The 12,372-nt window shown below is 38.8% G+C and overlaps 1 protein-coding gene and 1 pseudogene across 1 annotated transcript; both read left to right on the forward strand.

Moving 5' to 3' along the window:
* Positions 1-1,510: 1,510 nt before the first annotated feature.
* LOC100760210 (putative olfactory receptor 5AK3) lies at positions 1,511-2,520 on the forward strand. The gene has a single exon (XM_035446963.1). The coding sequence runs from the start codon at positions 1,511-1,513 to the stop codon at positions 2,438-2,440; it is 930 nt and encodes a 309-aa protein (XP_035302854.1). The 3' UTR covers positions 2,441-2,520.
* An 8,557-nt stretch (positions 2,521-11,077) lies between these two features.
* LOC100757131 lies at positions 11,078-11,983 on the forward strand (annotated as a pseudogene).
* Positions 11,984-12,372: the final 389 nt, after the last annotated feature.

Raw genomic sequence — 12,372 nt, forward strand, 5'->3', positions numbered from 1 at the left:
GATAGAATATGAAAAATCTTGGTTGGCAACTGAAGAAAATTCAAAACTTTGGAGAAACCAAAAATCACTCACAAATCAAATCAAGAGAAATAGACACTGGTGGTGCCAAAGGCAGGCAATTTACTTCAACGACAAATGCCAAAATATAAGAACACTAAAATTTTTCTGTTAAAAAATAAAAATTTGACTCTTATTTTCCTGAACCAAACATCTAAGGTAACATCAATTTCATGAGTATTTGGGAAACAATATGGGCAATATGTCAATAATAATAATGGGTGATATATATATATATATATATATATATATATATATATATATATCACTAAACACCAGTGCATCCATCATATAAAGATCATATAAAGTTCACTGCTTGTACTCAAATTCAGTAATTTTGTTCCTAGAAATGTGTCATGGAGAAATTATCACAATGAACTATTTGTAGCAGAGGGCAGCTGTAGCCAGTCTACTCAACAGTAGCCAAAGACGTAGGTGAATGGCAAGCAGTATGAGGCACAGAAAATGGACTGTGGGCAATAAGGAAAGCACAAGAAGTCATCTTGATTACTGAATATTATTTAGAACTTTTGACAAAGCAGACATATTTTATTATTTTTCATAAAATTTTGAAAATTTACAAAGAAAATAATATTTCCACAATACTGTGGTAAAAATATCTACTGAAGTCTACATGGCAATAAGTCCATTCTGGGCAAACTAGAGTGGTGAGAAGGGGAGAAGGTCAAAATGAGACAAGGGGTTAAATTAGAGAATGATTATATACAACTATAAGGTTAGGTTGAAATTTTCAGGCACAATTATTAATGAAGGTATTTCCATTAAAATACAGAGCACAAGGAACAATCAGAAAATGAAATAAACATATTTTCATTTTTGGTAAATAATACATTAATAAAATAACCATCAGTAGACTACAGATCATTCAAAAGCAGTTTCCGAAAAATGTGGATGAAATAGTCTAAGTATTGAGGTTCAATCTTTAAATACCATCAGTATGTCATAGAAAATTTATCCTTTGAGAGGCAAGGAAAATTTTATAGCCAGTAAAGTACTCACATACAATCATGGGAACTTGACTTAATCACCAAAAATCATGTAAAACAAAAATCCAGGCATGATGGCCTACAATTGAAAACCCAGAACTAGGGAGCAAGAGACAAGGTCACTGGTATTCACTGCTAGCCAATTCAGCAGAGACATGAAGTTCCAAAAACAGTGAGATAATCTGTTACAAAGCCAAGACGTACAGACCTGATGAATGTCACCCAACATTAAACATTGGCCTTCAAATACACATATACACTTGCATGTACAAGCACCTATACACCTGTCCCACAATACACATACATCACACACAAAGGAAACCATTCTTTGAAGTCATTACAAAACCAAACATTATGACATTTCTAAAAACAAATCAAAATGGGCTTATTTTCTCTGCTATTTTTTCCTTGGCTAATTTTCAGCTGATATTGGATTTCTGCTAACCATGGAACACAGTAATGACACAAAAGTGACTGAATTTATTCTCCTGGGATTTGCTAATCAACAAGAGTTTTGGCACATCCTCTTCGTGGTATTCCTAGTGATTTATTTAGCCACCTTAGTGGGCAACATTGGCATGATCCTGCTCATCCAACTTCATTCTTCCCTGCACACTCCCATGTATTTTTTCCTGCAGCACTTAGCTTTTGTTGACCTCTGTTATTCCTCTGCCATCACTCCCAAGACACTGCAGAATTTTGTGAGCACAAAACCATCTGTCTCCTTCACTGGATGTATAGTTCAATTACTGGTCTATGGTACCTTTGTAACTAGTGACTGCTTCATCCTGGCTGCTATGGCTGTGGACCGCTATGTAGCTATCTGTAACCCACTGCGCTATCCTGTCATCATGTCCCAGAGACTATGCATTCTACTGCTTCTTGGTTCATACACTATGGGCTTCCTAAATGCCTCTGTAAATACAATTTTTACTTTCTTATCAAACTTTTGCAAATCCAATGCCATTAATCACTTTTTCTGTGATGTACCACCAATCCTTGCCCTATCTTGCTCCAGTATTGATCTCAATATCATGGTATTGACAATCTTTGTGGGATTTAACTTGACATTCACTGTGTCTGTTGTCATTTTTTCCTATACATTTATCTTGGCTGCCATTCTAAGAATGTCTTCTGCTTCAGGAAGGAGAAAAGCCTTCTCCACATGTGCATCCCATATGACTGCTGTCACCATATTCTATGGAACACTCTCATACATGTATGTACTTCATGGGACCAACAAATCTCAAGAGCAGGAGAAAGTGGCTTCTGTGTTCTATGGTATTATGATCCCCATGTTAAACCCTCTCATCTACAGCCTAAGAAACCAGGATGTAATAGAAGTCCTGAGGAACATAAGAAACAAATGTGTCTAGTGTCAACGTGGCTCAACAGGCAAGGCAACAGGGCTCTGTCCTTGATCAGCATGGGGAGATGTGACAAATGTTCATTTCACATGGAGGCATTCCTTGATTGTAAAGGACATCTTCAAGACTATAAAAACACAAATTATCCAATATGTAAATTTGTTTCTTTAGTGCTGAGAAGTAAATCTCACATTCCAGTTAAGTACTCTACTAGTGAGTTTCATCCAGATATCTGAATAAAGTATTGATATTGCTTTGTATGTTTTATATGCTTCTTTTGAAATAGTACTAATGAAAAATAAAACTATGGTATTTCTCCCCATCTTATATGGGTTAATCGAATTATATGCACTGTATACAAGTGTGATATTATCAATTTTTGTAATTAAATTTTTTAAAACATTCTATAAGGGTCTAGAATGATGGTACACACCTTTAATCCGGGGAACAGACAATATATAGAAAAAGGGAAGATTCTTCTTCCACATATCAGTCAATTAGTCAATTAAATGGTAAGGGACAGTTAGTGGAAATATTAACAACATGGCTTTCACCACCTTTCCCAAAACTATGAATAAAACATAAAAAATAATAAATGACTAAAAAATGCTGGAGGTTGTTGAAAGGCCACAAAAATCATATTTGAATATTATCCTATGTAAATGTAGATACACACTTAATATATTATAAAATAATATGAATCTATGTTTCTTTGAAACTTACATTAAACATTAATATTCATCTATAAGGAGTTTTCATTTTCAAATGTATCCATTTCAAATGCACTGTTGATATGATCGTTTCCTATCAAAAATATTTAAATATCTCTTTAGAAAGCATAAAACCTCCTAGGTAATGCTTGTCAGGAAACTTTAAGTTCCAAAATATTGTGAAAGTTAAGACCATCTTATATCAAAAGATGTCACAAATATTCTCTCTTGTCTTGCTACTTATCTAGTTCTATCTAGGGAGTGTGATTTTGGGAAATGTCACTGAGTCACTGACTTTTGTATTCTTGGATTTAGGGTCCAATGTGATATTTTTTGTATCTTCTGCATTGTGCTTTTTTGTTGTCTTCATGTCTTCCATGGTGGGTAACAATGGAATGATCCTCTTCATCAACACAGATTATAGACTTCAAATTTCCATGCACTTGTTACACCATCTGGGCATTTTGTTGATATCTGTTATACACTGACATCAGCTGCAAAAGTTTGTGGTAGAAGATGGATTCACAATTGTTGGCATACAGCACATTTGCAACCAGTGACTGTTACCTCCTGGCAGCTCTGGCAGTAGGCCATTATGTAGCATTCTATAATCCACTTTAATAACCCACAGTCATGTCCCCAAAAAGTTTATACCCAGATGGTAGCTGGTTCCTACTTCAATGGATGAACAAAATTCCTCTGTACACACAAATCCTTGCATTTTTCAATCATGCGGTAAGTCTATCATCAGTTGCTCTCTGTGAACTTCCTCCATTTGGGGCACTTTTATGCTCCAGCTTTAATACCAACCTCAGGCTTCTTGTTATCTTAAAATTTTGACTTGACATCCACTGTGTTGGTCACTACCTTCTCTAAATATACATCCTGGCCACCATTCTAAAGATGTCCTGTACTGTAGGGAGGAAGAATCCACATGAGACATTTCACTTGGTAGTATCCATGTAACCCTAGTTTATAGGTACTTACCGCTAATTCTGAGGGTTTGAGAGTGGCTTCCATATTCTATAGCATTGATTACTGCATTGAAAATTCCAACCTATAGCATAGGAAGAAATAAGGTAAAACATGCTATAAATAGCCATAGGGAAAAGGTCCTTTAGATTGGATACACATTGGTAAAATTTGCAAAACCAAATCATGGCTATGATTATTCAATTACATTCAATGATTGTAAAATGTAAAACACTGAGCTCTTAAATAATGCCTGACCTAATTAATATACCAGATCTTATAAAGAAGGAATAGTCTACAACCTCTTCTGAAACTCATTTTTCTTAAAATAGAATTTCAAACCTGTGTCTTATACTACTCTAAAGAAGGACCTTGTAAAGACTATTAAATATATCAACATGAATATGTAAGCTTTATAAAATAATATTTCAAATATTTCCAAGTATATCTTAATGGCTAGAAAACTCTGCTTTATTGTATATTCAATAATGACATTGAATTTCTTTATTTTTTTCTCCTTTAATCAGTTCACTAAATCTGGGGGTCTTTTATAAATTTGATTCAAATTGTTTCAAGAATCTGAGTGTTAAATAAATGTGTTTATTTTAAGACCATCTTCTGATTCAACTTATCCCTTCCACCCTGTTGGTCTCATGTTTTTTACAATTCATGGAACTTGAAAATGCCTTTCTTCATTACTTAGCCCTTTATTGTATTTCTTTCCTAATAACCTTTGAAAAGCCACACTATAAACACTGTTTCTTATATTTTTGGTGGTGAGCCTAGCCTTTAACAGCTAAGCCATCTCTCCATCCTAGCACTTTCCATTTCTACCCATGTGAGATAATATAGAAATAGGTGCTCTTCTGAGATTGATATGTAAAATAAGATTATTTCCAATTAAATAAAAAATAATAACAAAAAAGAAATAGGTGGTCTTTAAACTTTGCCAGAGCTTATTCTTTTACAAAAAGTTTACAAAATATTTCTGTTCAGGCAAACTGCTTCAGAACTGCTGAAACAGTTTGCTCCTAATAGAAACCCACTGCTTTGTACTTGATCATGAAAATGGCTTCAGATCATTCTCTCACAATCTTCATTTCACCATCACTGTGTGGAGTGTCATCCTGGGACTCAAGCCTTTCTGCTGACAGTTCTGTTCTCACTCAAAAAAGCTCTTAGCTACAGAACTGTCAAACATTAGAGGGCCTTGGTCAACACTATGCAGGCTCCTTAGCTGTTGGTCCAGAGTCTGTGAGCTCCTATGAACTCAAATTGTTTCTGTGGGTTCCATTGTGAGGGCCTTGACACCTCCTACACACACACACACACACACACACACACACACACACACACTGCTTATACAATCCTTCCTCCCTCTCTTCAATAGGATTCACCAAGCCAGACCCAGCACTTGGCTGTGTGACAGTTGTGTAGCTTGATCTACTCCTGGGACTCCTAGTGGTTGACACAGGGACTGTCCCTAAGGCTTTCATCATAAAATAAACAAAGCAGGGAACTCGGTAATGACACTTACCCAGCAGAAGGGGAGAGATAAGTAGTTAGTATAGGTAGTGGAAAAATAGCTGGAGAAACACAAGTGTCTTAGTAAGTAGAATTGTACATGTGGTGGGGCCTTGAAGGGCATTGTAGGGAGTATGCCCACATGGTGGGCAGTCCAAAGGGCATAGGAGATTTTTTCTTAAAAGGTCAGAGATAAGAGGCTTAAGTCCCCTGAGGCTATGGAGAAAGAGTGGGTATTGGGCCTGGGTGATATATTTTGCAGGGTTTGATAAGGCTGGTAAAGCTGTCAGCTTACCCTGACAATAGGGGAACAAGAAGATGTAGGTCCCTAAAACTCTGTCAGGAATAAATAGATAGCCCCAGTATCCAGAAGGAGAGAGACAGATCTCCTGATACTGTGATGTCTACCTAAGGCTCCCACTGTGAGATGGTAGTGGTCAGGCCAAGGGAGCCCAAGCCCCCTCAGTCCTCCATGGCCAGATCTAGGACATCAGCTGAAGGACCATCTGAAGACCCCATGGAGAACACAGGGGCAGTCAAAACCTCAATTCCCTTCTTGATAGCACCTTGGACATGGTCTGTGTGGTTTATGATGAATCAGACAGGCCCAGGCCCAGTAACCCTCCTGACTGCATTTGAAGCAGGGACCCAGAGGTTGTCAGGCTTTGGGAGACCAGGGAGCCTGGGCAATTGCCATGGCCAATCAAAAGACTTTGGATAGCATTAGGTACTTTTGTTTTGAGTTTTTTTTTTTTCAGCTCTCCCATAGTACACCTTAAAAACCATTGCTAAGAATTTTGGCTGTGGAGTCAGAGGACCTTTCTCTAGACATTTAAGTTTGGCCCTAATATGAAAATATCTGGGAAAAGTAGGTCTTAAGGAATTGTTTTCCATCTCAGGATCTAGACTGCTATATTTTACAATGGCCTTTGTGAGGTAGTCTGTTACAATAAATCTTTCCGCCAACCCAATTGAGTTCTGCCTGCCACATGGATGGCCAAAATAATACACAGAAACTTATATTAGGTACAAATGCTGCTTGGCCAATGACTAGGATTTCTCATCTGCTAGCTCAGTCTTAATTATCATAAATCTATATATTTTAAAAGACTTATCTTATTGGACACCAGTGGCAAGCTTCCTGTCTTCCCAGGCGCACATGGTGACTCTAGAGGAAAAGAGAATTGGGGAAAGACCCACTTCCTGCTTGTCCTTGCTTAAATATAAGTCTTCCTGCTATGTCACTTCCTGCCTGGATCACCACTTGTTTGCTACATTTCCCAGAATCCTCCTTGACTCCTGGTCCCATCTAACTTGCTGCCTCATTGGCCAAACAGTACTTTATTTAGCAATTAATAAGATGAACATACACACAAGGACATGCCCCATCAGTAGTCTAGGAATTAAGATGGGTGCTCATATTTGTGCTGTATGACCTCTTGGATTTTTTCATAATTTAGCACTTTAAGGGTGGCCTTGTGAAGACTATCCAGGAGGCAAGTCACAAACTAATCCCTAGCAAGGATGCCCCCTGGGGTGTTGAAATTCCATCCAGTGTCCTGGTCAGGGACTGCCTCACCCCTGACTGGGTGGTCAGACTGAGACTGAGAAAGGGAAAGGGAAACCAGAGAGGCTGGAGAGGAAGAGAAGAGTTGAGGCCTATTAGTGTTATCAAAAATAGTGGAAGAGTCATCTGGTTTGGGCCTCACAGCTAGGAGGAGTTGTTTTTCCTTAGATGGCTTATGTCATGTGGTCACTTTCATCAAGATGGGAGTGAGGTACATGGCAAAGTCCATCCTTTCCAACCCTAGCAAAGATGGCTGTCAGCCACATGGCTACCTCTGTTCCAGTGGAGGAACATCAGCTAAGGTGGCAGCAAGCCACATGTATAGATTTTTAACTATCAACTCTGGTGTTATGAGTTTGAAATTAACCTTTTTGTTATAGATTTTACTGTGGTTTAAACATACGAAATGTGCTTACAAATCATGAGATAAGAGTTTTAGAGAGTAAAATCAAAACCAAAAGAATGAGTAGCAATAGCGCCTTTTGGGAATAATCTGTTCCTTTATTTTATTTTGCTCTCCTTTCTCTATCACACAGCTGATGGTTTGCCTGATATGGAACAGAGATTTTAGAATAAACCTTTAAACAAGTATGCTTGCATCTAGAGAAGAGAGAGTCATATCCTAACTCTGGAGCCAGATTTTAGTTCAAGTGAGACAGTATAAAATAACAGTCTAATGCCATTCATACCTGAAAGACACCTGAATCCCTATAAAACTGAATCTAGTAAGCTGAGAACAAAGAAAGCTTACAGAAAGAAATGTGTGAGTCCTGCCTATAGACAAAGGATGCTGCAGGAGGGAGCTGAGAGAAGCACCAGCTAGTGATGAGTGTGTGCATGGTGGGTGCATGTTGTAGCTGGCCTACTCCTTTGGTTTCTCCCCCTCCTGCTAGGTCTTACTCCTAGCTCCCACTTTGCAACAAACTTAAAGCTCCATCTATAGTACCTTACAGGACATTTATACAGTGTACGTGTATTTGGCAGAAGGTGAAGAGTGGGACCCTAGACAAAGGAGCAGAGAAATAGGGAATGGGGAATCTCTTTCCATTTCCCTGATAGCTTACAGTATTTGTAAAGGTCCCAAATAATATTAGATTCTACGGTGTCATTAGGTGGACCCTTAGATTGATTATCTAAGAAGTATTAAAACCAAATTTGATTGCAAAAGCAAATAAATTTAGGACCCTTCAGGTCAGTGACAGATGAAGAGACTGGAGGTTTTCAAAAAGACATTCCCAAGGGGAATGAGAAGATTTGGAAGATACGTTCCTGGGGATGAAAGAAAAGGAAAATGTCACTGCAGCCTGTGGTCATGGACATCCCCAGGAGTCATAAAGGACCAAATCAGGACCAAATCATTCAGTGGATCATCATCACACTCAGTAGGGGTCAGAGGCTTAGCCTGGCTAAGCCAGTGGAGAGAGTCAGTGTCTGGTAGCAGGGCTTCCTAATGACAAGAAGGTGAGAATGAAAAACAAGCTCTAGGAGGAGGGGTCTCATCCAGAGAAAGGGTCAGGAATGGGGTCACAAAAGCCACAGAGGTCTAAAGGAGCTGTAGGATTACAGGCAGCTCCAGGAAGGGGACATTTTATTCAGTCTTTGTCCTGTACTGACTGAAGGATCGTCAGCATCATTACTATACACTTATTCGCTATTGGTGGGAGTCTGAGCTGGGGTAGCCACTGGTGTGCAGGTTCCTCATGGAACTGAATCTATCGTGTCACTCCAAGTCTATCATATGCCCTAAATTCAGGTCATATTTACACATTTTTTTCAGAATTCCATGTCTTTTTAATGAGTGCATTGGCAAAGTTTTATATCTGGACCTAAACAGAGATTCTGTCCTGTGTTTGGAATGATGCCCAACCTGACTTATAACAAGAAGAAACAAATAATTGTTAAATAAAAGCAACAGAACAAAAGCAAAAAAGAACTAATTCCATAATGAAAATAAAAGGAAAAATGGCCTCTCCAGGAACTTAATATTTATGAAAAGTGCAACCCAGTTCTTGGAACCTCAGTTTCTCATGGGAATATGGATCCCTTATGCCTTAGTTGTGAAATCTCTCATGAGCAGAAAACAGAGAGGCTGTGATGGACAATCAGCCTGTGCCTACTGCAGAGAAAGACTCTGGAGGCACAAATAGTGAGGAGAAAACAAAGTCAGTGAGGTTTCCAATATCTGGGCATCGTTGTAGCAGGTAATGTTATGGTATGGCAAATAGTTTCAGCTTTAAGTTTCAAAATGTTCCACCTTCAAGACAAGGATTCATATTCTTCCTGGTGTCATTATGAAAATGAAGTGAGGAAAGTGAACTGCACTAAGTTGCTTGGGAATGATGAAAATTAAGAAAGGACCAAATAACTGAATGGCAGAATGTATCTGAGCTCCGTTACTGTCTTGCTCACATGTGCATGAGTGAGTGTTGAATTCCCTGTGGTGCGAATTTCACATGAGTAGCTTATAACATTAATTATCTCTATGTATCTCAAAATAATCATCAAAACTTTGGCTTGTATTTTCCTGCAATTGTCTGTAGGGAAATAAAGAAAATGGAGGAAAAAAGTGAAAGTGTATGGAGCACATTTTGAAACTAAGACTCATATCAATAGTAGAGGATGCCTGAACTGGCCTACCCTTGTAATCAGATTGATGAATACCCCAACTATCATCATAGAGCCCTCATTCAGTAATTGATGGAACCAAATGCAGAGATCCACAACAAAGAACCAGGCCAAGCTCTAGAAATCCAGTCAAAGAGAGGGAGGAGGGAATATATGAGCAAAGGAGGTCAAGATCATGATGGAGAAATCTACAGAGACAGCTGAACCAAGCTCATGGAAACTCATGAACTCTAGACATAACTGGGGAGGCTTCTGGGGGCCAAACTAGGCCCACTGTGTGTGGGAGACAATTGTGAAGCTTGGACTATCAGAGAGGAAACTAGCAGTGGGACTACAATACAAATCTGATAAATGAGCTGGCTTGTTGGAGCCCATTCCCTGTGTTGGAATGCAATGCTCAGTCTTAATGCATGGAAGAGTGGCCTGGTCCTGCTACAACCTATTGTGCTAGACTACACTGACTCCTCATGGAAGTCCTTATCTGTGAGGAGGAGTGGAAAGGGGTAGGCTAGGGGGGAGGTAAGAGGGGGTGGGAGGAGGGGTGGAAGGGAGAATTGTGGTTGGAATATAAAATGAAAAAAAAATAAAAAATGTATAGAATAAGAGAAACAACTCATAAATGAAATAAGCACATTTTCATAAACCTTATTTGATATATTAATAGAAATGACAATTAGCTGAAAATGTAATGGCAATTTTCCCAAAATGTAAATAAAATTGTCCAAGTACTAAGGATCAGTATCTAAATTCTAAAGTAAACATAGAGAGTGTCCTTGCAGGAGCTGGGGAAATAGCTGAGTCTGTAAAGCGAGATCATATCCCCAGCACATTAATAACAAAAATGTCAGCTATGGTAGTATACATTTGAAAGAAAACCTACCATGGAGAGACATGAAGATTGCTGGCTCACTGGCCAGTCTGCCTAGTGAATCCAGTGAGTTCCAAATAGAGTGTTCAAAACACAAGATGGATGGCATATGAGGTATAATACCGAAGGTTGACCTGTTGTATAAACACACACACACACACACACACACACACACACACACACACACACACACACACACACACATGCACACACACACATGCACACACAAATGCATACATTCAAAAACCGTAAAAAATATGATTTGAAGTCACTATGAACCCAAATATTTTAACATTTCTAAAAGCAAATGAAAATGGGCTTATTTTCTCTGCTATTTTTTCCTTGGCTAATTTTCAGCTGATATTGGATTTCTGCCAACCATGGAACACAGTAATGACACAAAATTGACTGAATTTATTTTCCTGGAATTTACTAATGAACAAAAGTTTTGGCACATCCTCTTCGTGGTATTCCTAGTGATTTATTTAGCCATCTTAGTGGGCAACATTGGCATGATCCTGCTCATCCAACTTCATTCTTCCCTGCACACTCCCATGTACTTTTTCCTGCAGCACTTGGCTTTTGTTGACCTCCGTTATTCCTTTTCCATCACTCCCAAGACATTGCAAAATTTTGTGAGCACAAAACCATCTATCTCCTTCACTGGGTGCATAGTTCAATTACTTGTCTGTGGTATCTTTGTAACTAATGACTGTTTCATCATTACTTTGGCTGTGGACCACTATGTGGCCACCTGTTACCCACTGTGCTATCCTGTCATCATGTCCTAGAGACTTTGCATGCCGCTGCTTCTTGGTTGATACACCATGGGCTTCCTAAATGCCTCTGTAAATACAAGTTTATCCAATGTCATCAATCACTTTTTCTGCAATGTAACACCAATTCTTGCTCTATCTTGCTCCAGTATTGACCTCAGTATTGTGCTGCTGACAGTTTTTGTGGGTTTTAACTTAGCCTTCTCCTTCTCTGTGTCTGTTGTCATCTTTTCCTACACATACATCTTGGCTTCCATCCTAAGAATATTTTCTGCTACAGGGAGGAAGAAGGCCTTCTCTACATGTGCCTCCCATGTGACTACAGTCACCATATTCTATGGAGCAGACTGCTACATGTATGTACTTTATGGGACCAACAGATCTCAAGAGCAGAAGGTGGTGTCTGTGTTCTATGGTATTATGATTCCCATGTTAAACCCACTTATCTACAGCTGAAGAAATCATGATGAAATAGAAGCCCTGAGGCACATAGAAAACAAATGTTTCTAGTGGAAAACCTGTCTCCATGTTAACATGGCTCAATAGGCAATGCAACAGGGCCCTGTCCTTGGTCAGCATGGGAAGATGGAAGCAATGCTCATGTAACACAAAGGAATTCCTTGATTATCAACAGCATCTGAAAGAATAGAAAAAGACACTAAACTGTTAAATAAACAAGCTTGCTTTCTCAGTGCTGAGAATTAAACCCAAGATCTCTTACATTTGATCTTCTCTTCTGTTTTTGTATTTTTTCTAACTTTTTTTATTTGAATTAGAAACAGAATTGTTTTACATGACAATCCCAGTTCCCTTCTCCCACCCATCCTCCCCTACCCCCCCCAACTAAAACCTTATCTGTCACATATCTTTTCTGCTCCCCCTGGATGGTGAGGACTCCC

The sequence above is a fragment of the Cricetulus griseus genome, chromosome 6, assembly GCF_003668045.3.
Source record: "Cricetulus griseus strain 17A/GY chromosome 6, alternate assembly CriGri-PICRH-1.0, whole genome shotgun sequence".
Lineage (NCBI taxonomy): Eukaryota > Metazoa > Chordata > Mammalia > Rodentia > Cricetidae > Cricetulus > Cricetulus griseus.

Bases quoted from the DNA above. Each gene is read 5' to 3' on its own strand.
- LOC100760210 (XM_035446963.1), top strand. From the start codon at position 1,511: ATGGAACACAGTAATGACACAAAAGTGACTGAATTTATTCTCCTGGGA.